The sequence below is a fragment of the Podarcis melisellensis genome (genome assembly GCF_964234715.1).
Source record: "Podarcis melisellensis genome assembly, chromosome: 5".
NCBI classification, from domain to species: Eukaryota; Metazoa; Chordata; class Lepidosauria; order Squamata; family Lacertidae; genus Podarcis; species Podarcis melisellensis.
The window spans coordinates 91,785,180-91,808,742 of NC_138537.1; the positions used below are offsets into that span (position 1 = coordinate 91,785,180).

At 46.4% G+C, this 23,563-nt stretch overlaps 1 protein-coding gene across 5 annotated transcripts in view; it reads left to right on the top strand.

Annotated features, from left to right (window-relative positions):
- Positions 1–23,563, top strand: part of CTBP1 (C-terminal binding protein 1) — a 57,714-nt gene that overhangs the window by 29,523 nt on the left and 4,628 nt on the right. For all 5 annotated transcript variants that reach the window (XM_081911799.1, XM_081911800.1, XM_081911803.1 and 2 more), the window contains 5 exons: positions 4,769–4,923; positions 12,732–12,876; positions 16,161–16,367; positions 18,175–18,389; positions 21,358–21,488. In XM_081911799.1, the coding sequence (XP_081767925.1) occupies positions 4,769–4,923; positions 12,732–12,876; positions 16,161–16,367; positions 18,175–18,389; positions 21,358–21,488 (853 nt within the window). The remainder of the gene's footprint in view (positions 1–4,768; positions 4,924–12,731; positions 12,877–16,160; positions 16,368–18,174; positions 18,390–21,357; positions 21,489–23,563) is intronic.

Here is a 23,563-nt window from a genome sequence, read left to right on the forward strand (position 1 = left end):
TCTAAATCAGTGTTTTTCAACCACTGTTCCGTGGCACACTAGTGTGCTGCGAGATGTTGCCTGGTGTGCCGTGGGAAAAATGGGAAAATTCGAAAGATTAAAAAAAAAAGTCAAATTTTCGGCCACTAGGCTGGCGCCAGACTGTGTCCACCCTATTTTCCATCCGTCCTGGGTGGGGATCAGATCGGATGGGATCGGATGAGAGCGAACAGGCGGTCCGCTCTCAGCCGATTCCCCATAGAGAGCAGCGGGGCTCTGACATCTCCCTCTCCACACACAGTGGTGGTGTGCCCCGTGATTTTTTTCATGAAACAAGTGTGCCTTTGCCCAAAATAGGTTGAAAAACACTGCTCTAAATGTTGCTGGACTACAACTCCCATCATGCTGCCAAGGGCTGATGAAAGATGTAGTCGAAGGATATCTGGGGGGGGGAGGCGCAGATTCCCCATCCCCACTTTAGCCCAAGGGTTGCAGAATAATAACAACCCTGAGGGATAGGATGGACTAAGAGACACAGAGATATTCAAGGTTGTGCACTGTCAGAGGTGGGATTCGAACTTGCCTTTCCCCGTTTTGCGCAAGTCTGCAATAGCTATATTGTTGGTCTTCAACAGGTGGGTCACTCTGATTGACACCACAACCTCCTTTTAGAGCGAGAGGGAGACAAAGGGGAGCGTCATTCTAACTGGGTTCCGTATTTTAGATTTGTTCGTCGGCCGTTAAAACCCTGGGTTTTAGTTTTGAATGGTTGAATTATTGCTAGGCTCTTGGGCCGTAAGTTATTCCTGTGTCCCTTATGGTCCTCCAGCACTGTCTGTTCTTGCTGATAGCACTGTGCTCCTGCTACTGAAGGCAGCTGTTTCTTAGGCAGCCTGTATCCTCCATGTTGCTGTTTGTAAGTTCAATGTGTCTGGACAGTCCTAGACTAGAGCCTGTGATATGCAACTTTCCATGATGCTGTCTGTTCCACAGATCTTTGCGGGACTTCTTACCTGAATGACTGTGAACAAAACTCAGTAATTTTGTGTGTGTGTGTGTGTGAGAGAGAGCACACCATCTGTACAAACTTTGACAACTAAATAGGAAAATAACTATTAAAAACTTCCAGTGAAGGAGACAAAACACCCGGGTTGCAGTACCCACTACTGCCCCATCAAGCCAATCCTGGGGTAATTGGAGGTCATCCCTGACCTCCTTTTGCTTTGCCGACTCTGGGGTTGCAGCGCTCGTCTCGCTTTATTGGCCAAGGGAGCCGGCGTACAGCTTCCGGGTCATGTGGCCAGCATGACTAAGCCGCTTCTGGCGAACCAGAGCAGCGCATGGAAACGCCATTTACCTTCCCGCCGGAGTGGTACCTATTTATCTACTTGCACTTTGGCGTGCTTTCGAACTCCTAGGTGGGCAGGAGCAGGGACTGAACAATGGGAGCTCACCCTGTCGGGACTCGAACCGCCGACCTTCCGATCGGCAAGTCCTAGGCTCTGTGGTTTAACCCACAGCGCCACCTGCATCCCCCACCTACCCTCGTGCATATCCCAGGCATTAGCCTATATTGAGTCATAAGTCGTCTTTATTGTAAATTGAACTCTTGGGATATTTGGCAAACTGACATTCTTTTGACAGAAGGATTCTTGGTCATTGACATGTGTTACCCATCCTAAACATGGCAAATTGCAGAATACGAATCGCATTTACAAGGTTTGCCCAGGTATCTTAACAGCCGTCAAATCTAGCTAGGTTCCGAAAGCACTGTTAAGAATCCACGATTAGCTCTGCTTAACCCAGAATTGCATGTTTAAACTATATTAAACTGAAACTATGTTGAAAAAATTCCCCAAACCTAGCTCTGGGAATGACAGATTGAGGAACTACCTCTGCTCACTTGGCTTCATGTCCAGCTGAGGTGGTTATTATTATTATTATTATTAATCTCTATGCTGCTTCTTATTCAAATAAATCCCAAAGCAGCTTACAAACAAAAGATAAAAATAACATAATGGAACATCACGAATACAGCATAAATTGTATAGAATACTGAACACATCATCAGTAAAACATTCACAAATCACAAATAAAACAATTGACCATCTTTTTAACACTATTAACAAAACAACTAAAAAATTAGCTAAACATCACAGTTACACCAAAAATCATAGTGTAAGATTCACAAAGCACGACAGCATTCATATCTATAAAACAACGTTAACATAATATCAACAAAACAAACAAAGCCCTGTTGAATTTGTACCTTATCAACCTGTTGAATTTGTATCTAATCAACCTCTTCAGTTGATTAGAGCCTGGTGCTGAGAACGCCAAGGTTGCAGGTTCGATCCCCGGATGGGATAGTGGCATATTCCTGCATTTCAGGGGGTTGGACTAGATGATCCTTGGGTTCCCTTCCAACTCTACAGTTCTATGATTCTGTTATTCTCAGGAGCTCAATGAAATTGGGAAAGTTGGGCATGGTTGGGTGCGGTGCTGATTCTGACCATCTGTTGCCTCTGGTTCCGTAAGCTTCATCAACCATACCTGCTTTTTCCCTATCAGAGTGTGATTGTAGAAGACCCATAAAACCGCTTGTGCCTGGAGTGTTCTTTCTTTTTACAAATAAGCAAAATAAATTTTGTTCTTATTTAATTAGGCTGGTTTTTATATCGTAGTGCCACAGATCAGTGCATTATAGCACTGCAGGAAAATCTCCCCTCTGGTCATAAGAATTCAAAATGAAGCTTTTAAAGTGAATAGTCTTCACTAATTAAATGTAATATAACCACAAACAGGAATATCACCAATTGTCCTCTTTGGTTATTCATTTTTCTTCATTCTGTCATGTGTGCCAGCTTATTGTGCGGCAAAGTATGTCCGTGGGTTTGGGGGGAGGGCAGTGAGTGTTAAATAACGACTAGGTAATCTCTCATGACAGGAATCCTACTAAAATATCATTTACAAGAGCTGAAGCATCTCTTTATTGCGAGGCTTGTAAATAAGTCCACCCAAGTCCCTAGCCTGCTTGCCCATATGTGCCATTATGGACAATGTTTCAATGTCTAGTCACCTGAAGGGAATTTTTAGTTCTCCAGTTGTTGGGGAGAGCAGGGCTGGGTTTAGGTTTGATGAGGCCCTAAGCTACTGAAGGAAATGGGGCCCTTTATATGTCCAGCTGTCCTTTGTCAACAACAAAACAACTACAAAACTATGCTACATGGAGGGACGCTGGTGGCGCTGTGGGTTAAACCACAGAGCCTAGGACTTGCCAATCAGAAGGTCGGCGGTTTGAATCCCCGCGACGGGGTGAGCTCCCGTTGCTCGGTCCCCGCTCCTGCCAACCTAGCAGTTCGAAAGCACGTCAAAGTGCAGGTAGATAAATAGGTACCGCTCCGGCGGGAAGGTAAACGGCGTTTCCGTGTGCTGCTCTGGTTCGCCAGAAGTGGCTTAGTCCTACTGGCCACATGACCTGGAAGCTCCCTCGGCCAATAAAGCGAGATGAGCGCCGCAACCCCAGAGTCGGTCACGACTGGACCTAATGGTCAGGGGTCCCTTTACCTTTATATGCTATTTGGTAATTTATGGACCTAATAGGTATCTAAAGCCATTTGCTTGTAACAAAATATGTATTTTATCAAAGTAATCTTATTTTATTTGTTTTTTATCTTCTATTTTGGAAATGTACATCCAGGTTTTTTTCCTTTAAATTTTTTCGGACCCCCCAAGAGAGTGGGGCCTTAAGTTATAGCTTGTTTTGGTTATACAGTCATACCTCAGGTTACAGACGCTTCAGGTTGCGCACTCTTGGGTTATGGACACGCCGAAACCAGGAAGTACCGGAATGGGTTACTTCCGGGTTTCGGCGCTCACGCATGCACAGAAGCGCTAAATCGCGCTATGCGCAGAAGTGCCGAATCGCAACCCACTCGCGCGCAGACGCGGCGCTGCAGGTTGCGGGCGCTGCGGGTTGCGAATGCACCTCCTGCACGGATCGCGTTTGCAACCCGAGCGTCCACTGTACGTAAATCCGGCACTGGGGGCGAGTGGCTCTGTACACGTCATAAGTGCAACAAAAGAATATTCTTGGTGACTCTTTGTATCGTGTCTTTGCAATTTCACTATCCTGAAGCACATAGTCTGGGATTTGAGGTGATTCGGTTATTACCATTTTCTCTCTCCTTTTTTTAAAATAAAATTTTATTAAGATTTTTGCATTACAGAAAATGAAAGAAAGGAAAAAATACAAAATACAAAATAAAAATTGTTAAAAATATTCAATCTTTCCATCACATTATTTTTCATTTACTTGTTTCTCGGACCTCCTCATACCTCCCTTTTTTGTATTCCAATTCGATTTATTAGCTCAGCAGTTTCTTTCCCTCTTTATTCTACCCAAGTCTTTATTTTTGAATTTATTACACTCTTAAATTTTTACTTATATAAACCCATTTTTTTCATATTCTTTTAACCCATTAGAGCTAGAAACCACTTAATTTCAATCCAACATTATTCTAAAATTCATTAATTTTACAGTATCTCTGTAAATAGTCTCGGTTATTACCATTTTCTCATATGGCTTCAAAAGAAGTCGCTTTTAAAGGTCTGCCAGCGACTAAATGCCTTTTTTCTGTGCTTCAGCTAGTCAGATTTCAGTCTCTCTGCCACCGCTTTACTTCCGATGACCTGTAAGCTGCTCAAGAAAGATATTTTGTTTACATTATTTCACTTGGAGATGTAACTTAGCATGTGTATAAAGCACCGTTTCCCCTTTTTGTTTCAGGCATTCGACCACCAATCATGAATGGGCCCATGCACCCGCGTCCCTTGGTAGCACTGCTGGATGGCCGGGACTGCACAGTGGAAATGCCAATCCTGAAGGACGTCGCCACTGTTGCGTTTTGTGATGCACAGTCCACGCAAGAAATTCATGAAAAGGTGCAGCTGAACATTTATTTAAATTACCCGTCTAGGAAGTACCACATTTTTTGCTCTATAGGACGCACCGGCCCATAGGAGGGGGAGAACAGGGGGGGGGAATTCTCCCCCTCTCTGCTCAGCACCCCTTCAGCGAAGCGAAGCCTGGAGAGCAAGAGGGATCGGTGTGCACCGACCCCTCTCGCTCCTCAGGCAGCCATCCGCAAGCCTTCACAGCGCAGCGGGAACTCCTGCTGCACTCCAAAGGCTTGCGGATAGCTGCCTGAAGCCCCTGGAGTGCAGCAGGAGTTCCCGCTGCGCTCCGGGGGCTTCAGGTGGCTTCAGCGAAAGCAACGTGAAGCCTCCGGAGCGCGGGGGGAGCTCCCTCTGCGCTTCGGAGGCTTCACGTTGCTTTCGCTGAAGCCAAGGAGCCTGCATTCACTCCATAGGACGCACACACATTTCCCCTTCATTTTTGCAGGGGAAAAAGTGTTTCCTATAGAGCGAAAAATACGGTATTGTGAACACCGTGTACCACTACCACTTTCCCTATATTCTGCGCGGCACCTGAAAGGATAATCTGAAATGGCAAGCTGTTTTACTGATAATGCGTAGAGGAGTATACAGCCCTGCACTGTGTTCATCCTGGCAAATCTCAAACATGGTAAAAAACAACAACAACCTTAAGCAGGCTTCCTCAACCTCGGCCCTCCAGATGTTTTTGACCTACAACTCCCATGATCCCTAGCTAGCAGGAACAGTGGTCAGGGATGATGGGAATTGTAGTCTCAAAACATCTGGAGGGCCAAGTTGAGGAAGCCTGACCTTAAGCTTAACTAATACAGGCGTACCTTGGAAGTTGAACGGAATCCTTTCTGGAAGTCCGTTCGACTTCCGAAACCTTCAGAAAACAAAGTGCGGCTTCTGGTTGGCTGCAGGAAGCTCCAATCGGACATTCGGCTTCCAAAAATAGTTTGCAAACAGGAACAGTCACTTCCGGCTGCTTGGGTGACAAAATGTCCGAGTACCAAGGCATTCAAGATCCAAGGTACGACTGTAAATATTTAGGACTCTCAGATATCTGGGCTCTGGTGGCATGCCCTTTCAGACTGGGGAAACCAGTACCAGGTGCTTTGTTTCCTAGTTGGTTGGTTGGATGGTTTGGTGATTGCTCCAACCATTTGCAACAATAACAGGAGAAGGGTTTTAAACTGAGCTAGGGGTTATGAGTGCAAAATCAGTAAGTCTGCTTTGTTGATGATCCCTCTAGTTCTTCCAAGAGTCATGTATGTGCTTGATGGGCAGATGGGCGGGGTATGAATAATAAATTCTATTCTATTCTATTCTATTCTATTCTATTCTATTCTATTCTATTCTATTCTATTCTATTCTATTCTATTCTTCTCAACTCTCCTCAGGCCACAGCCACTCTCAGCACCCTCTTGTAGTGCATTTGCTTTCCCAGAATGCATTCCTGAACTGTGATTAGGGCCTGTTACTTGCCTGGATAAAAGGGATGCGGGTGGCGCTGTGGTCTAAACCACAGAGCCTCTGGGCTTGCTAATCAGAAGGTCGGCGGTTTGAATCCCTGTGACGGGGTGAACTCCCGTTGCTCGGTCCCTGCTCCTTCCCGCCTAGCAGTTCGAAAGCATGCCAAAGTGCAAGTAGATTAATAGGTACCACTCCAGTGGGAAGGTAAACGGTGTTTCCGTGCGCTGCTCTGGTTTGCCAGAAGCGGCTTACTCATGCTGGCCACATGACCTGGAAGCTGTACGCCGGCTCCCTCGGCCAATAAAGTGAGATGAGCGCCGCAACCCCAGAGTCGGCCACGACTGGACTTAATGGTCAGGGGTCCCTTTACCTTTACCTTACTTGCCTGGATGGAGGATAGAGGATGGAAATGGGGTTTTGTGTTTATAAACCTATGACTTCTGTGTGGCTGGAATATAGCCCACTCTACATATATCAGCGCCGCATGGTCCCTCTGTGTTCCTTTTTTTTGCCTTTGGCACTGCTCACCACTAGCCTGCAACTCCCAGAAGCTTGCCTTTCAGGAAGACAGTTGCCCTCAGGCTGAAAATAAGACCCATCCCGATTTATAGCAATGCTGGCCTTGCAGAGAGTTTCTTAGAGGCTATTGGGACAGTGTACATTTTTTAAACAGATGAAAAAAAGCTAAACATTTGCTTTTTGGAACAGCCCAACACAGAAATGGCTAGTGTCTCTGCAGAATAAATTTGAACTAGTATTGAACTATAGATCCGGATCTATCTGTGAAGTCTCATAAAAATAAAAATAAAATTGGTTCCCTACCAAATAAATTAGTGTAATTTCTATAAACTGCTAATGGCTGACCTTTTCAGAGAAATGTCAGGTTTGTTTCCTCTAATAGATGGAAGATTTCACCAGAGATGTTGGCAGCATCTCACAGGATAACTTGCTTCAGATTATAGCTCGTCAGAAACACTCAGATGTTTCCACTCCAATATGGGCGACTGACCTTTAAATCCAAGGTTACCATAGGTCAGACCTCATTTTTTCTGAAGATAAGCACATTCAGTTTCCTAATTCAGTGAAGGGAGAATGTTCAGCACTGCGCTATTTCTCCTATCTAGCTTTTTTATTTGGGCGGGCAGGGGTGTGTGTGCAGGGAATCAGGGCCTTTCAGACGAGATGCTGCTTCAAAGTCGTAGAATTGTAGAGTTGGAAGGAATCCCTTCTAGACCAACCCCCTGCAATGCTGGGGTGTAGACAATAGACTCACTTTCAGGTCCACTAACACGGTTGCTGCTAAATACCCTTTCCTGATCGCCAAAGAATTGATGCTTTTGAACTATGGTGCTGGAGGAGACTTTTGAGAGTACCATGGACTGCAAGAAGATCAAACCTCTCCATTCTGAAGGAAATCAGCCTTGAGTGCTCACTGGAAGGACAGATCCTGAAGCTGAGGCTCCAATACTTTGGCCACCTCATGAGAAGAGAAGACTCCCTGGAAAAGACCCTGATGTTGGGAAAGATGGAGGGCACAAGGAGAAGGGGACGACAGAGGACGAGATGGTTGGACAGTGTTATGGAAGCTACCAGCATGACTTTGACCAAACTGCGGGAGGCAGTGGAAGACAGGAGTGCCTGGCGTGCTCTGGTCCATGGGGTCACAAAGAGTCGGACAGGACTAAACAACAACAACCCTTTCCTACATGCGACTCATGGCCTACAGAGGAACTGGGTTCAAAAATGTTAAAAAAGCTTTGGTCAGATTTCATTACAAGTCTCTGGAATGTTGCAACCCATTGCTTTCAGGAAGTGGTAGAGTTTGGGACGTGGTGGAATAGCAAAGGCCATAGGTGGCAGACGGCCAATATTTGTATAGAGCTTCTGGGCGAGATCACCCATGGCTACAGCGTGTGATAGCTTTGATCTGTTAATGACAATACATTATTACCCTAGGAGCACGGGTGGCGCTGTGGTCTAAACCACTGAGCCTCTTGGGCTTGCCGAACGGAAAGTTGGCGGTTCAAATCCCTGTGATGGAGTGAGCTCCCATTGCTCGGTCCCTGCTCCTGCCAACCTAGCAGTTAGCAGTTCAAAAGCACACCAGTGCAAGTAGATAAATAGGCACTGCTGTCGCTGGAAGGTAAACGGCGTTTCTGTGCGCTCTGGCTTACATCACAGTGTTCAGTTGTGCCAGTAGTGGAAAGAAGCCACATGACCCAGAAAGCTGTCTGTGGACAAACGCCGGCTCCCTCGGCCTGTAGAGCAAGATGAACGCCGCAATCCCATAGTCACCTTTGACTGGACTTAACCATCCAGGGGTCCTTTACCACCTGGTATCTGGTACCAGTGTACTGGGACCTGGGACCAGTGAATGCTGCCTATTGTTAGTGGACAATAACAGCTTATCTCCCTCCCCATGTGTGTGTGTGTTTGTCACACAAATATTGTGTGATTGTCACAAACACAGGACACAGCACTGACTTCCCATGGTAAACATGAGATTGGGCGAAGGCAATCAGCAGGAACTCTCTAATTTTGTGCAATGCTTTGCCTTCACAGAAGACACACCCTTCAGTGGCCTTTTTGTGACCGGTGCCCTTGGCACTATTCACAGTTTTTAATTCTTTTAAAGCAATAAACACGGTGCAAAAAATGTTAACCATTTCGGGTTTTATTTCGTAATTTTGATTTTTATTATTCACATTTTAATTAAACGTTTGTCACAAATTCAGTAGGGAAGGGAAGAGAGGCATTTTATAATTTATCAAAATGTGAGGACTGGCACCCCCTCCAAAAAAAAGCACTGCCCTTAATATGGTACATTATTTTCATGTGTTTTGTACGCCATCTCAGGAGCTTTTAGTGAGCCATCTGGGAGCTTAGGGCTAAAATGTGAAGAAATGAGGCCTGTGCAGATTTGAAAAGTGCTCCTTTAATGCACGTCCTGCTGGGCAGAAGTCCCTGGGGGAAAAGAGTTAATATTTTGGGGGAGCTCCCATGCTATGCTTTCCTTTGTTTTTCTGAAACAAGCTGTAGGCTTTCTTCAGCCTCTTGGATGCAGGTAGAGTTGGCAGCCAAAAGAAGAGGCAAAGGAGAACTTATGCTGAAGAATGGAGAGCAGCCAGAGGTGTGCATTAAGCCTAGCAGCTGATCCTATTCATCTCTTCTGTCTCTGCACAGTGGCTGCAGCAACAGTGTGATGGGAACAAGGTGGAATTGTTGTTTAGTCATGTCCGACTCTTCATGACCCCAAGAACCAGAGCACGCCAGGCACTCCTGTCTTCCACTGCCTCCTGCAGTTTGGTCAAACTCATGCTGGTAGCTTCGAGAACACTGCCCAACCATCTCATCCTCTGTCATCCCCTTCTCCTTGTGCCCTCCAACTTTCCCAACTTCAGGGTCTTTTCCAGGGAGTCTTCTCCTCCCATGAGGTGGCCAAAGTATTGGAGCCTCAGCTTCACGATCTGTCCTTCCAGTCAGCAGTCAGGGCTGATTTCCTTAAGAATGGAGAGGTTTGATCTTCTTGCAGTCCATGGGACTCTCAAGAGTCTCCTCCAGCACCATGCTTCAAAAGTATCAATTCTTTGGCGATCAGCCTTCTTTATGGTCCAGCTCTCACTTCCATACATCACTACTGGGAAAACCATAGCTTTTACTATATGGACCTTCGTTGGCAAGGGGATGTCTCTGCTTTTTAAGATGCTGTCTAGGTTTGTCATTGCTTTTCTCCCAAGAAGCAGGCGTCTTTTAATTTCGTGGCTGCTGTCACCATCTGCAGTGATCATGGAGCCCAAGATTTTGGATTGGATTGATCTTTATTACGGCCATTGGCCCGTCACACGACAGTTTCCCATACCACCATAATGTACTTGAACCTCCAAATTTAAAACTGCCAAAACTTAGAAAAAAACAGACAAGAACCAAAGCAAAACAAAAACAAAAGACCAACATCATACATTACAATAAATTTGTAACATAAACATCGCCCTCTGCTCATAAATTAATAGAAGACATCAATGGTGATATCACCTAATTACATCCTAAAACATAGATCATGGTTTAAAGGGATTATCCGAGCCACACAAGAGTCCGTTTCTCTTCTTTAGGGATAGGACGCTGATCAAGAATCTGGCAACCATGAGTGATCTTAGGGGGTCATCATCATTTAATAGATATCTCAGTTTGGCTTCAGTCATATCATCGGCAATTCCCTTAAGATATTGAGCAAGATAAGTGAAAAGCACAATCAAGAATTATGTGATGCAACGATTCCGGTGCCCCACAGAAAGTAAAATCTCTCACTGCCTCCATTTCTTCCCCTTCTATTTGCCAGGAGGTGATGGGACCAGTGGCCATGATCTTACTTTTTTTGATGTTGAGCTTCAGACCATATTTTGCGCTCTCCTCTTTCACCCTCATTAAAAGGTTCTTTAATTCCTCCTCACTTTCTGCCATCAAGGTTGTGTCATCTGCATTCCACAAGGTGGAATGGGAGATGGCAAAACCCCAATTGGTACCAGTTGTGCCATTGGATGTGCTTATGGCAATTTTGATCCTTATAGAGGTGTGGTTTCTTTTTGTTACTCTTTTCGAGAAATAAGGAAACTATTGACAGCAAGAGAAACTCTTGCCAGCCGACCACTTATTGGAGAGCTGATGGGAAATTCTTCGTGACCTTAGATGCCTCTTGTATAAATTGACACCAGATGATGTTTTGGAACATAAAATCTTGGCTCGCTTTGGAGCTCTTTGCATAATGCCTATCTCTAGAGTTATTTTACTTCGAAGGATAGGTAGGGATGGGACCTGCCTTTCAGTTGTTTTATTTGTGTTATGCTTTTTAGTAAAAGTTAAAGGATCAGAAAGGAACAACCGTTCTCCACAGTGCTAATAGCTCCACAAGAAAACACTTCGGTTGCTTTGCTCTATTTTTCTATTTTGCTTTATTTCCCCAAAGGCTTTTTTCTTGCCTTAAACAACTGATAAATGTCTTGAGATTTGCCATGATGCTAAAAACAAAACCTGCACCTCAGACTGTTGGTGGGCACCGGGTCCAGAGCAGTCAGATTACCAAGTACGTAACATCTTAATCCATGGTATTTTGCCAGGTTAAAGGTAAGGGGGCCCCTGACCATTAGGTCCAGTCGTGACCGACTCTGGGGTTGCGGTGCTCATCTCGTTCTATAGGCCGAGGGAGCCGGCGTACAGCTTCCGGGTCATGTGGCCAGCATAACTAACCCGCTTCTGGCGAACCAGAGCAGCGCACGGAAATGCTGTTTACCTTCCTGCCAGAGCGGTACCTATTTAACTACTTGCACTTTGACGTGCTTTTGAACTGCTAGGTTGGCAGGAGCCGGGACCGAGCTCACCACGTCGCAGGGATTCGAACCGCCGACCTTCTGATCGGCTAGTCCTAGGCTCTGTGGTTTAACCCACAGCGCCATCCACGTCCCTATTTTACCAGGTTAAAACGGCACAAAGAAAGTAAGTGTAAATCCTGTACACTGTCTCTTCAGAAATAAGCTCCGTTGCATTCAGAGGAGCTTACTCTGACGTGTATGAGCACATTGCGTTGCAGCCTGGTTTTCCCATTGAAGTGTCAGGGCTGAGAGTGTGTTCAGCCGTTGGCTAAACTCTTACGCTTCGGTTTTACTTGTGCAGGTGGCGCTGTGGGTTAAAGCCTCAGCGCCTAGGACTTGCCGATCGAAAGGTCGGCGGTTCGAATCCCTGCGGCGGGGTGCGCTCCCGCTGCTCGGTCCCAGCACCTGCCAACCTAGCAGTTCGAAAGCACTTCAAAGTGCAAGTAGATAAATAGGGACCGCTTACCAGCGGGAAGGTAAACGGCGTTTCCGTGTGCGGCTCTGGCTCGCCAGATGCAGCTTTGTCACGCTGGCCACGTGACCCGGAAGTGTCTCCGGACAGCGCTGGCCCCTGGCCTCTTAAGTGAGATGGGCGCACAACCCCAGAGTCTGGCAAGACTGGCCCGTACGGGCAGGGGTACCTTTACCTTTACCTTTAACAATGAATAATAAGTAAGGGCCCATTCACACTGCCATTTTATTATGGGTGTATGCAGCGACATGCCATTGATGCTCCTGCCTGGTGTACCTCCCAGGGGGAACTAGCAAAATATAGTAGCATTTGTGAACAGGTTTCTCAAGTGAACAGTAAGTCTCAGGCAATCATTTTGCTATCCATTCTGCTGCAACCGCACCTTGAAATTCTCCCTTGAGAGATGACCAGACTATTGGAGGCGATGGCATGTACCCCAGGAATTGGGATTCTGGAGGGCGTGTTGAGAACGTAACCAAATTGTGTTTGCCTTTGTTTTCCAGGTACTAAATGAAGCAGTGGGCGCCCTGATGTACCACACCATCACTTTAACCCGTGAAGACCTGGAGAAGTTTAAAGCACTTCGAATAATCGTTAGAATTGGAAGTGGTTTTGATAACATTGATATTAAATCTGCTGGCGATTTAGGTATGTCATTAATTCACGTCTGTGAAATTTTATGTAGAAACTCAAAGGGGGTTGGTGTTCAAACTTTGCTGACGTGTTTGAAGGTTGCACTTAAGTGTGGTACTCTTGAAATTAATTAAATAACTCAAGTAAGGGTACTCCAGTTGGTGCTCACAAAAATAAATAAATCAAAATAAATTTTTATTTATATCCTGCCCTCCCCAGCCGAAGCCGGGCTCAGGGCAGCTAACAACCGTAAAATAATACAACATTCTAAAATCATTTCATTATAAAATCAGTTCAAATCAGATTAATGGCAACCATTGGGCTAGAGTTCTGTGAGGATAGCCAAAGGAGGGGGTCAGGCTGTGCCCTGGCCAAAGGCCTGGTGGAACAGCTCTGTCTTGCAGGCCCTGCGGAAAGATGTCAAGTCCCGCAGGGCCCTAGTCTCTTGTGACAGAGTGTTCCACCAGATCGGGGCCACAGCTGAAAAGGCCCTGGCTCTGGTTGAGGCCAGCCTAACCTCTCTGTGGCCTGGGACCTTCAGGATGTTTTTGTTTGAAGACTGTAAGTTCCTCTGTGGGACATACCAGGAGAGGCGGTCCCGTAGGTACGAGGGTCCTAGGCCGTATAGGGCTTTAAAGGTTAAAACCAGCACCTTAAACCTGATCCTGTACTCCACCGGGAGCCAGTGCAGCTGGTATAGCACCGGGTGGATGTGATCTCGCAGCGAAGACCCCGTAAGAAGTCTCGCCACGGCATTCTGCACCCCTGGAGTTTCTGGGTCAGTCTCAAGGGCAGCCCCACGTAGAGCCAGTTACAATAATCCAGTCTGGAGGTGACCGTCACGTAGATAACAGTGGCTAGGTCAGGGCGAGAGAGGTAAGGAGCAAACGGTTTAGCTTGGCGGAGGTGAAAAAATGCTGCCTTTTTTATAGCTGCAATCTGCGGCTCCATGGAAAGGGAGGTGTCGAAGATTACACCCAAACTCTTAACGGATGGTGCTGGCACTAATTGCGCCCCCGCAAGAGATGGGAATTGCCCCCCAATCTCATATCATCCCAACCCAGCCAAAGGACTTTTGACCCAACGTAAAGGTAAAGGGACCCCTGACCATTAGGTCCAGTCGTGACCGACTCGGGGGTTGCGCGCTCATTTCGCTCTATAGGCCGAGGGAGCCGGCGTTTGTCCGCAAACAGCTTCTGGGTCATGTGGCCAGCATGACTAAGCCGCTTCTGGTGAAACAGAGCAGCGCACAGAAACACCGTTTACCTTCCCGCCGGAGTGGTACCTATTTATCTACTTGCACTTTGACATGCTTTCGAACGGCTAGGTTGGCAGGAGCAGGGACCGAACAACGGGACCTCACCCCGTCGCGGGGATTCAAACCGCCGACCTTCTGATTGGCAAGTCCTAGGCTCAGTGGTAAAACCCACAGCGCCACCCGCTAATGGAAGAGGAGGGGAGGGGGATTTTTGCCAGTTTGTCCTTTCCCCCCCCCAGCCATGGCACCTTCCATCCTGTTGGAGGATCCCCCCACTCTGGAGCAAGTCTTCAGCGTTTGATGTGAGCTGGAGGTTACAGAAGGGAAGGGGGAATATTCTTCCTTTCTTCTGTTAATGGAGGCATGCACTGGATCAAAAGCACATCTGTGAACACAAGGGGCTTGCACTATTTATATTTAGGCGTTGACTTAGGCTGCCCCCTCCCAGCGCACTCTTGCACCAAAATCTCTGGCTGTGGACATTGACTCAAAAACTTATGGAAGGTTTTGCTGTGGTAACGTTGCTGTGAAGCGTAGCCCAGCTTCATTGCATGTTTGTGTCATCTCTGTTGCAGACAGTGAAGGTATAGGTGGTTAACTTGTGGCCTTGCCTCCCAGCTCCTGCTGGGCTGCACTGCCCCATTAATCCTGACCATAAGTCATGCCGGCTGCGGCTGGTAGAGCATTATTATTATTTATTTATTTATTACAGAGGTACCTCGGGTTACATACGCTTCAGGTTACATACACTTCAGGTTACAGACTCTGCTAACCCAGAAATAGTAATTCGGGTTAAGGACTTTGCTTCAGGATGAGAACAGAAATCGTGCTCCGACGGCGCAGCGGCAGCAGGAGGCCCCATAAGCTAAAGTGGTGCTTCAGGTTAAGAACAGTTTCAGGTTAAGTACGGACCTCCGGACCAAATTAAGTACTTAACCCGAGGCACCACTGTATTTATACCCTGCCTGTCTGGCTCGGTTTCCCCAGCCACTCTGGGCGGCTTCCAACAGAATATTAAAATACATTAACCTATTAAACATTAAAAGCTGCCCTAAACAGGGCTGCCTTCAGATGTCTTCTAAAAGTCTGGTAGTTGTTTATCGCTTTGATATCTGCTGGGAGGGCGTTCCACAGGGTGGGTGCCACCACCGAGAAGGCCCTCTGCCTGGTTTCCTATAACATGGCTTCTTGCAGTGAGGGAACTGCCAGAAGGCCCTCAGCGCTGGACCTCAGTGTCTGGGCAGAATAATGGGGATGGAGACACTCCTTCAGGTATACAGGGCCGAGCATGAGATTCTTAACCCAGGGCTGTAGATTCGAGCCCCACATTGGGCAAAAGATTCTTGCACTCTGGGGGATTGAAGTAAATGATCTTTGTGGTCCCTCCCAAACTCTTATGATCTGTAGCAGTGTTGGCTCTGGGTTTTGAAGGGCTCTTGGTCAAGGCATCTTCCATGCCACCTCCCATCCACCTCCATGACTCCCAGCTCCTCACAGCCCCACGTCATGGAGGGTTCTTGAGCCCTCAGCAGATGGCTGAGCATGCTGACCATGCCTGGTCTGGAGGACCACAGGTCAGCTACGCCTGGATCACAACCTTGGAGCATCCTAGAAACTAAATTCTGTCAAGTGAGTCTTGGTCCCATCCCTGGAGCAACTGTTTATATCTGGCTCCACTCTCCCCTGCCCTTCCCAAAGCAAGAGTTTATTTCTTAATCGTTGGAAAGGTGCATAGTTTTGCTTTAGGTCAGGCATCAGAAAACTCGGCCCTCCAGCTGTTTTGGGACTACAACTCCCATCATCCCTAGCTAACTGGACCAGTGGTCAGGGATGATGGGAACTGTAGTCCCAAAACAGCTGGAGGGCCGAGTTTGCCTATGCCTGCTTTAGGTGGTTAATAGTATATGCCTTTCCAAACATCTCTGAGGGCCAGGGGCTGGTTGAATTCATAAAGATGCTGGGGCGGTGTGTGTGTTTCCGTGGCATTCTGGAGCCACCCTAGGATTCAACACATTGTGTTTTTTTCTAATTATTATTTAAGGGATTGCAGTGTGCAATGTTCCGGCTGCATCCGTGGAAGAGACAGCAGACTCTACAATGTGCCACATCTTGAACCTGTACAGACGAACCACCTGGCTTCATCAGGCCTTGCGAGAAGGCACGAGGGTGCAGAGCGTGGAGCAGATCCGGGAAGTGGCTTCTGGGGCTGCAAGAATCCGAGGGGAGACCTTGGGCATTATAGGGTTAGGTAGGCCAGCCCTGTTGTCTTGCTCTCTGCTCTTTGCATATAAAGTCTGTCTGTTATTTAAATGCATCCACTGTTGTGGCTTGAGGCTAATCGGGACCCTAACAAACTGCTAGGGATGATGGTATCCTATTTAGAATCGCTGCCCTGGGTTAGCTAGTGCCCTAAGATGCTCCAAACCTATTGTCTGCGTTACCAAGACCAGGTATCTACCCCTCTACAGTGGTACCTCAGTTTAAGAATAGTCCTGTTTATGAACGATTCGGTTTACGAACTCTGCAAAACCGGAAGTAGTGTCCCGGTTTGTGAACTTTACCTTGGTCTACAAACAGAAACCGAACTGTGGAAGGGCACTGGCGGCGGGAGGCCTCATTAGGGAAAGTGCGCCTCGGTTTAAGAACGGATTCAGTTTAAGAACAGACTTCAGGAATGGAGTAAGTTCGTAAACCGAGGTGCCACTGTATTTTGCTCAGTAAGGTAAAGGGACCCCTGACCATTAGGTCCAGTTGCGGACGACTCTGGGGTTGCGGCGCTCATATCACTCTATAGGCCGAGGGAGCCGGCATCCAGCTTCCGGGTCATGTGGCCAGCATGACTAAGCCACTTCTGGCGAACCAGAGCAGCGCACAGAAACGCCGTTTACCTTCCCGCCAGAGCGGTACCTATTTATCTACTTGCACTTTGACGTGCTTTGGAACTGCTAGGTTGGCAGGAGCTGGGACCGAGCAACAGGAGCTTACGCCGTCGTGGGGATTCAAACCACCGACCTTCTGTTCAGCAAGTCCCAGGCTCTGTGGTTTAACCCACAGCGCCACCCGCGTCCCATTTTGCTCAGTAGTTCATTTCTAAAATGTATTCCAGAACCGCCCTGTCACTCTGTAGCAGAAATAAGTTTGTTGAACCATAGTGGGCAAAAGTCTACACAAAGTTTGGGGAGGGGTGGAAGAGTAACAGTGATGTTTTCCTAATGGAACTGGAAATTTCTCTTCTCCATTCCCTGCCCCTATGTTTCATTAGAACTCTTTAAGTTGGACTACTGTGTACGTACTCTGTGACCTCATTCTGACGTAACACTAAACTATGGCTTAGCATAATACGAATGGTCCTCTTCTTTGTGAGCTCCCTTCTCTTCTTCCGCTGCAACCATGAGGAGGAGTAGATGAGAAGGGTTTGCTTCCACTTCCAACTAATTATGTCCACGCGTTATCCTTGGACCCAGATAAACTGGATATTCTTAACTATGGTTTAGGGAAAGAAGCAAACGTCAAACCCTGGTTTACGATTCTGCTAAACCAGTGTTCTTCAGCCAGATGTTGTTGGACAATATCCTCGGCCAGCTTACCCTCAGGTGGGACCCACAATCGAAGAACACTGTCCTAAACCATATTTAAGATCCAGCTTTGGGGATGATGATAATAAACCATGGTTAATTGAAAGCAGAAGCAAAAGCTTTTCCTTATAAGACTCACTTTTTCCCTCCTAAAAAGTAAGGGGAAATGTGTGTGCGTCTAATGGAGCGAATGCAGGCTGCGCAGCTATCACAGAAGCCAGAACAGCAAGAGGGATTGCTGCTTTCGCTGCGCAGCGATCCCTCTTGCTCTTCTGGCTTCTGAGATTCAGAATATTTTTTTTCTTGTTTTCCTTCTCCAAAGAACTAGGTGCGTTTTGTGGTCTGGTGCGTCTTATAGAGTGAAAAATACAGTAGTTTAACATTGCATCCAAGCCCCATCTGCATGAATGGGTGGGTTTGTTTATACCTGCCTCAACAATATTTGTTGTAAGACAAAACAAATTCTCCCCCTCCCCGCAGGACGAGTTGGCCAAGCGGTTGCACTACGTGCAAAAGCCTTCGGCTTCAATGTCATTTTCTACGACCCGTACCTCTCAGATGGCATGGAACGCGCTCTTGGACTTCAGCGGGTGACGACTTTGCAGGATTTGTTGTTCCACAGTGACTGCGTCACCCTTCACTGCAGCCTAAACGAACACAACCATCACCTTATTAACGACTTCACCATTAAACAGGTATGTTTCGGATAATGTCACAGTGACGTTAAGAGTTAACACTTACATAGCAATTTTTGTGTGTTCTAAGAACTTCACAAACATCGCCTTAGAGATACTTACTTACTTACTTGCAGATATATTGTGACAGTGTATATTGAGAGGCGGGCGGTTCTGCCAGGCAACCAGGTATCAATTTTGTCTGCCGTCTGTCCTATTAATAGGTTCTACTTAGTGAAGAAATGTCACATCCTACCACTGCAGTTTAATCATGTGGATCTTTGTTTACTCGTGAACCGAAAAGTTGCCTTCTGATAAAATTTCTGCACATCTCAATTCGTAGATTAAGTGGCTACTGCCCCCTTGTGTTCAGTGCTAATATTTGCCAGGCTACTGGCGGAGGAGAGTACTTGAAATAATTTTGGACTTTCACCTGAAACGTTTGCAGATCACCCATACCATTTACAGCCGTAATTTTGTTTTTATTGAACTTACATTATCAGAAGTGGATGCTTGCCAATCAAAACAACCATTTCTTAAAAAGCAGATACATCCCCTTGCCAACGAAGGTCCGTATAGTTAAAGCTATGGTTTCCCCAGTGGTGATGTATGGAAGTGAGAGCTGGACCATAAAGAAGGCTGATCGCCAAAGAATTGATGCTTTTGAATTATGGTGCTGGAGGAGACTCTTGAGAGTCCCATGGACTGCAAGAAGATCAAACCCATTCTGAAGGAAATCAGCCCTGAGTGCTCACTGGAAGGACAGATCCTGAAGCTGAGGCTCCAATACTTTGGCCACCTCATGAGAAGAGAAGACTCCCTGGAAAAGACCCTGATGTTGGGAAAGATGGAGGGCACAAGGAGAAGGGGACGACAGAGGACGAGATGGTTGGACAGTGTTCTCAAAGCTACCAGCATGAGTTTGACCAAACTGCGGGAGGCAGTGGAAGACGGGAGTGCCTGGCGTGCTCTGGTCCATGGGGTCACGAAGAGTCGGACACGGCTAAACGACTAAACAACAACAACAATTGTTGTATTATGCAGCCACTTCTCTGAGGTTTGGTGATCAGACCATCCACTTGATGCATTGGCACCTAGTTCATGGAAACTCGTGCTGCAATAATTCCAAGAATCTCTTTTTCATCTGTGAACCTGCACGAGAACATGAGAATTCAATCCATTTCTGGGTGCCCCCCCCCCCCGCTTTAAGAGGTCTGGTGACTGGGCAGAAGGGCTTTTCAGCTGTGATGAACAGAATATGGAATAGCCGCAGGCAACCTCTATTTAGGCAGGTTGCAAAACCACCTTGATCTCAGCAGGCATTTTCAGGGCACATTAGTTTTTCCACTGATTTTTAGAGTTGTGCTTTGATTCCCAGAAAACGGGGTATTAACATTTAGAAAAGCTGCTCTGAGATGTCTTGAGCCCGTGGGACAGAGCAGGATGTCAGATAAAGAAATATAAAGGCATTAGTTAACCTGTTGCTATCTTGCTGCTCCTGCAATCATATGAGGTACTTCAAATTGTCGTTTTATTCTTTTTTTTATATTAATTACAGTGTCAATTCTGTGCTGCAGAAATGTTGGTATGAATGAATGCTCTGATCTTTAAGGTGCCATAAACCTTTTCTTTTCTTTATTTCAACCAGCAGAATTAGCTGCGCAGCTAATTCTATGGATTCTCTGTTGAAGCAGTTCATGATTTGTCTTTTATCTAGTCATACGCTTCACATAAACTGGTTTCTACAGCTTTCTGGGTTTCAGGTTAATTGGGTTTCAGCAAGCAAGAAATCTCAACATTATGGGCTGGCCATTTGTTGAATCACATTAACATAGTTTTATGGATATGTTTGCTTGCAAGTTACTGAAAGCCGTGAAACTTCTTGATGAAACAGGAAATCGACATAAGCGTATTACTGAAAACTACAATTGTCTGTGTCAGTTTTATAATTTATTAAATATTTCCACTTTCCTAAAGGATCTTGGAATGCAAAGGTGTTCTGATAAGTTATTAATATGTCGCTTATTTTTATGTCGACAGCTGTGCTGTTCTACTTGGTACAACTTTTAAGTGTTTCCATTGATATGTTAAGGCAAGTAGAAAATTACATTGTTGCCTCAGTAAGCAAACACATTTTGTTTGCTAATGGGTGCTTGTTTTCACACGTCTCGTTTTTAGTAATTTCTATTCACTTTACCTTAAAAAATGTTGGTTTTTTTGCAGTAAATCGGTTCAGTTTCTTGTGAAAGGTAGAGGAAACAGCCTGTGCACTTTCTCCAAAGCCACGGCAGTTCCTTTCAGCGATTCAGTCTTAAATTTCATAAATTGTCATCTGACTTCAGTGCAGTACAACAGGGCACACATTTTAAAAGTCCTGTTAACTAGACGGAAAGTATTTTTAAAGCATCAAACTGCCCATATTTTTAAGGTTTGCTTTCAGTATTGCCTTAGGCAGAGAAGAAGAGTTTGGATTTGATATCCCGCTTTATCACTACCCGAAGGAGTCTCAAAGCGGCTAACATTCTCCTTTCCCTTCCTCCCCCACAACAAACACTCTGTGGGGTGAGTGGGGCTGAGAGACTTCAGAGAAGTGTGACTGGCCCAAGGTCACCCAGCAGCTGCATGTGGAGGAGCGGGGAATTGAACCCGGTTCACCAGATTACAAGTCCACCGCTCTTAACCACTACACCACACTGGCTACATTATAGCATTTAAACATCTATCAAATGCAAAAATTAATCTGTTTGATGCTCCTACTCCTCACCCCCCCGGGCCTTGTTCAGTTTAACCATGATAAAGATGCAGTTTCGCTTGGCTATTTTCACCTTTTAAGCTTGGTTTATAAGAAGATTTTTGTAGCATTTTTCCAGCGTGTAGTAAGGCGAGTGGTCCACTTTGGGGTGTAGGCTGTTCCAATGACGGCTGGTTCCTCTACTAACATCAACTTTATTTCGCGCGTTTTTAATCTTGGCATTTTAACTTCCCGCAGATGCGACAGGGAGCCTTCCTTGTGAACATGGCTCGAGGAGGGCTAGTAGATGAAAAAGCACTTGCACAGGCCCTGAAGGAAGGAAGGATACGAGGGGCAGCCTTGGATGTACACGAGTCAGAACCATTCAGGTGATTCGGTTTCCTGTTTAGTGCCTGTTCTATTGCTAAACAAAAATAAAATTTAAAGGGACCCCTGACCATTAGGTCCAGCCGTGGCCGATTCTGGGGTTGCGGCGCTCATCTCGCTTTATTGGCCGAGGGAGCCTGCGTACAGCTTCCGGGTCATGTGGCCAGCATGACTAAGCCACTTCTGGCGAACCAGAGCAGCGCACGGAAACGCCGTTTACCTTCCCGCCGGAGCGGTGCCTATTTATCTACTTGCACTGGTGTGCTTTCGAACTGCTAGATTGGCAGGAGCGGGGACCGAGCAACGGGAGTTCACCCCATCGCGGGGATTCAAACCGCCGACCTTCTGATCAGCAAGTCCTAGGCTCTGTGGTTTAACCCACAACGCCACTTTCCAAATGAAGATTTTCTGGTCCTTCCTAGAGTGTCTCCTATACTTGCATCTCTGGATTATTATCAGAATATGCAGTGACCCAGAATATGTTGTTTCCTGCTATTTATTAAAAAGAAAATATCAATTATGTGCCCCTGGTGACCAGTCTTTGCTCACCTTTGGCCCACTGGTTCGAGTAGCAGCAGCTTCAACTCGCCCTTGCTAATGATTAGTAGGAAATTAATGGTTCTACACAATCTTCCAAGGGTAAAAGGTGTATTTCGTAGCAAATGGCTTGGCCTGTCCTCCATCCATATTCTCTGTCCTGCAGGGCTCTGAGATACTGGTAGTGTTTTTGGCTGATGCGTGAGCACCTAACAGCTCCACACAAAAGTTTAGACAACACCTTGATAGCTTCCATGGATTCAGTCAGCAGTGAGGTCGTGAGGAACAGATACTTCAGAGATGCCGTTTGATCCCTTTCCACCCACGCCAGTATACAGCTCACTCATACTTTCAAAATCTGTTTGGGGTGCCAAGATATTGACCTGGTTGAGACTTGATATGAAGGCAAGGAGAAGCTGTTCAAATGAACCATGTTCCTCTCATATTACCACAGAACCAGCAACTCCAGAACTAACTCTCCCCAAAGTTTACCACAAATACAGTATTTTTCGCTCTATAAGACGCACCAGACCACAAGACGCACCTAGTTTTTGGAGGAGGAAAACAAGAAAAATAAATAAATCTGAATCTCAGAAGCCAGAACAGCAAGAGGGATCGCTGCGCAGTGAAAGCAGCAATCCCTCTTGCTGTTCTGGCTTCTGGGATAGCCTGCATTCACTCCATAAGACGCACACACATTTCCCCTTACTTTTTAGGAGGGGAAAAATGAGTCTTATAGAGCAAAAAATACGGTAATTATGCTAAATAACCAGGCATCAATATAACTAATAGCACACATAATAAAAGATAAAGGTAAAGGGACTCCTGACCATTAAGTCCAGGGCTGCCCTCCTCCCTCCTCAGGGAAAAGCCCCCAAGAGCCACACACACACTCCATGTGGCTCTTTAAAGGGAGCGCTGAGCAGAGCCGCCCACCTGCATTCGCTCCATAAGACGTACACACATTTCCCCTTACTTTTTAGGAGGGAAAAAGTGAGTCTTATATAGCAAAAAATACGGTACTTCTCTGTATATCTAGGCAAATGGCTGTCTTACTGTTTTATTACATATATCTTCCTCCAGCGAACTCTACGGAAGCATCTACTCTGGGCTTTCAAACCCCGTCTCAATACTGTTTCCTCAAATGCACATGTTGTTGTTCCCATTGTCCTCAGCACTGGCTGTGCTGTTGAGAAATGGAAGTCGTGGGTGTTTGCCGTTCATTTCTGGCTGTGTATACTTATTCTTGGGGACGCGGGTGGCGCTGTGGGTTAAACCACAGAGCCTGGGACTTGCCGATCAGAAGGTCGGCGGTTCGAATCCCCGCCACAGAGTGAGCTCCCATTGCTCGGTCCCTGCTCCTGCCAACCTAGCAGTTCGAAAGCACGTCAAAGTGCAAGTAGATAAATAGGTACCACTCTGGCGGGAAGGTCAACGGCGTTTCCGTGCACTGCTCTGGTTCGCCAGAAGCGGCTTAGTCATGCTGGCCACATGACTTGGAAGCTGTCTGTGGACAAACGCCGGCTCCCTCGGCCTATAG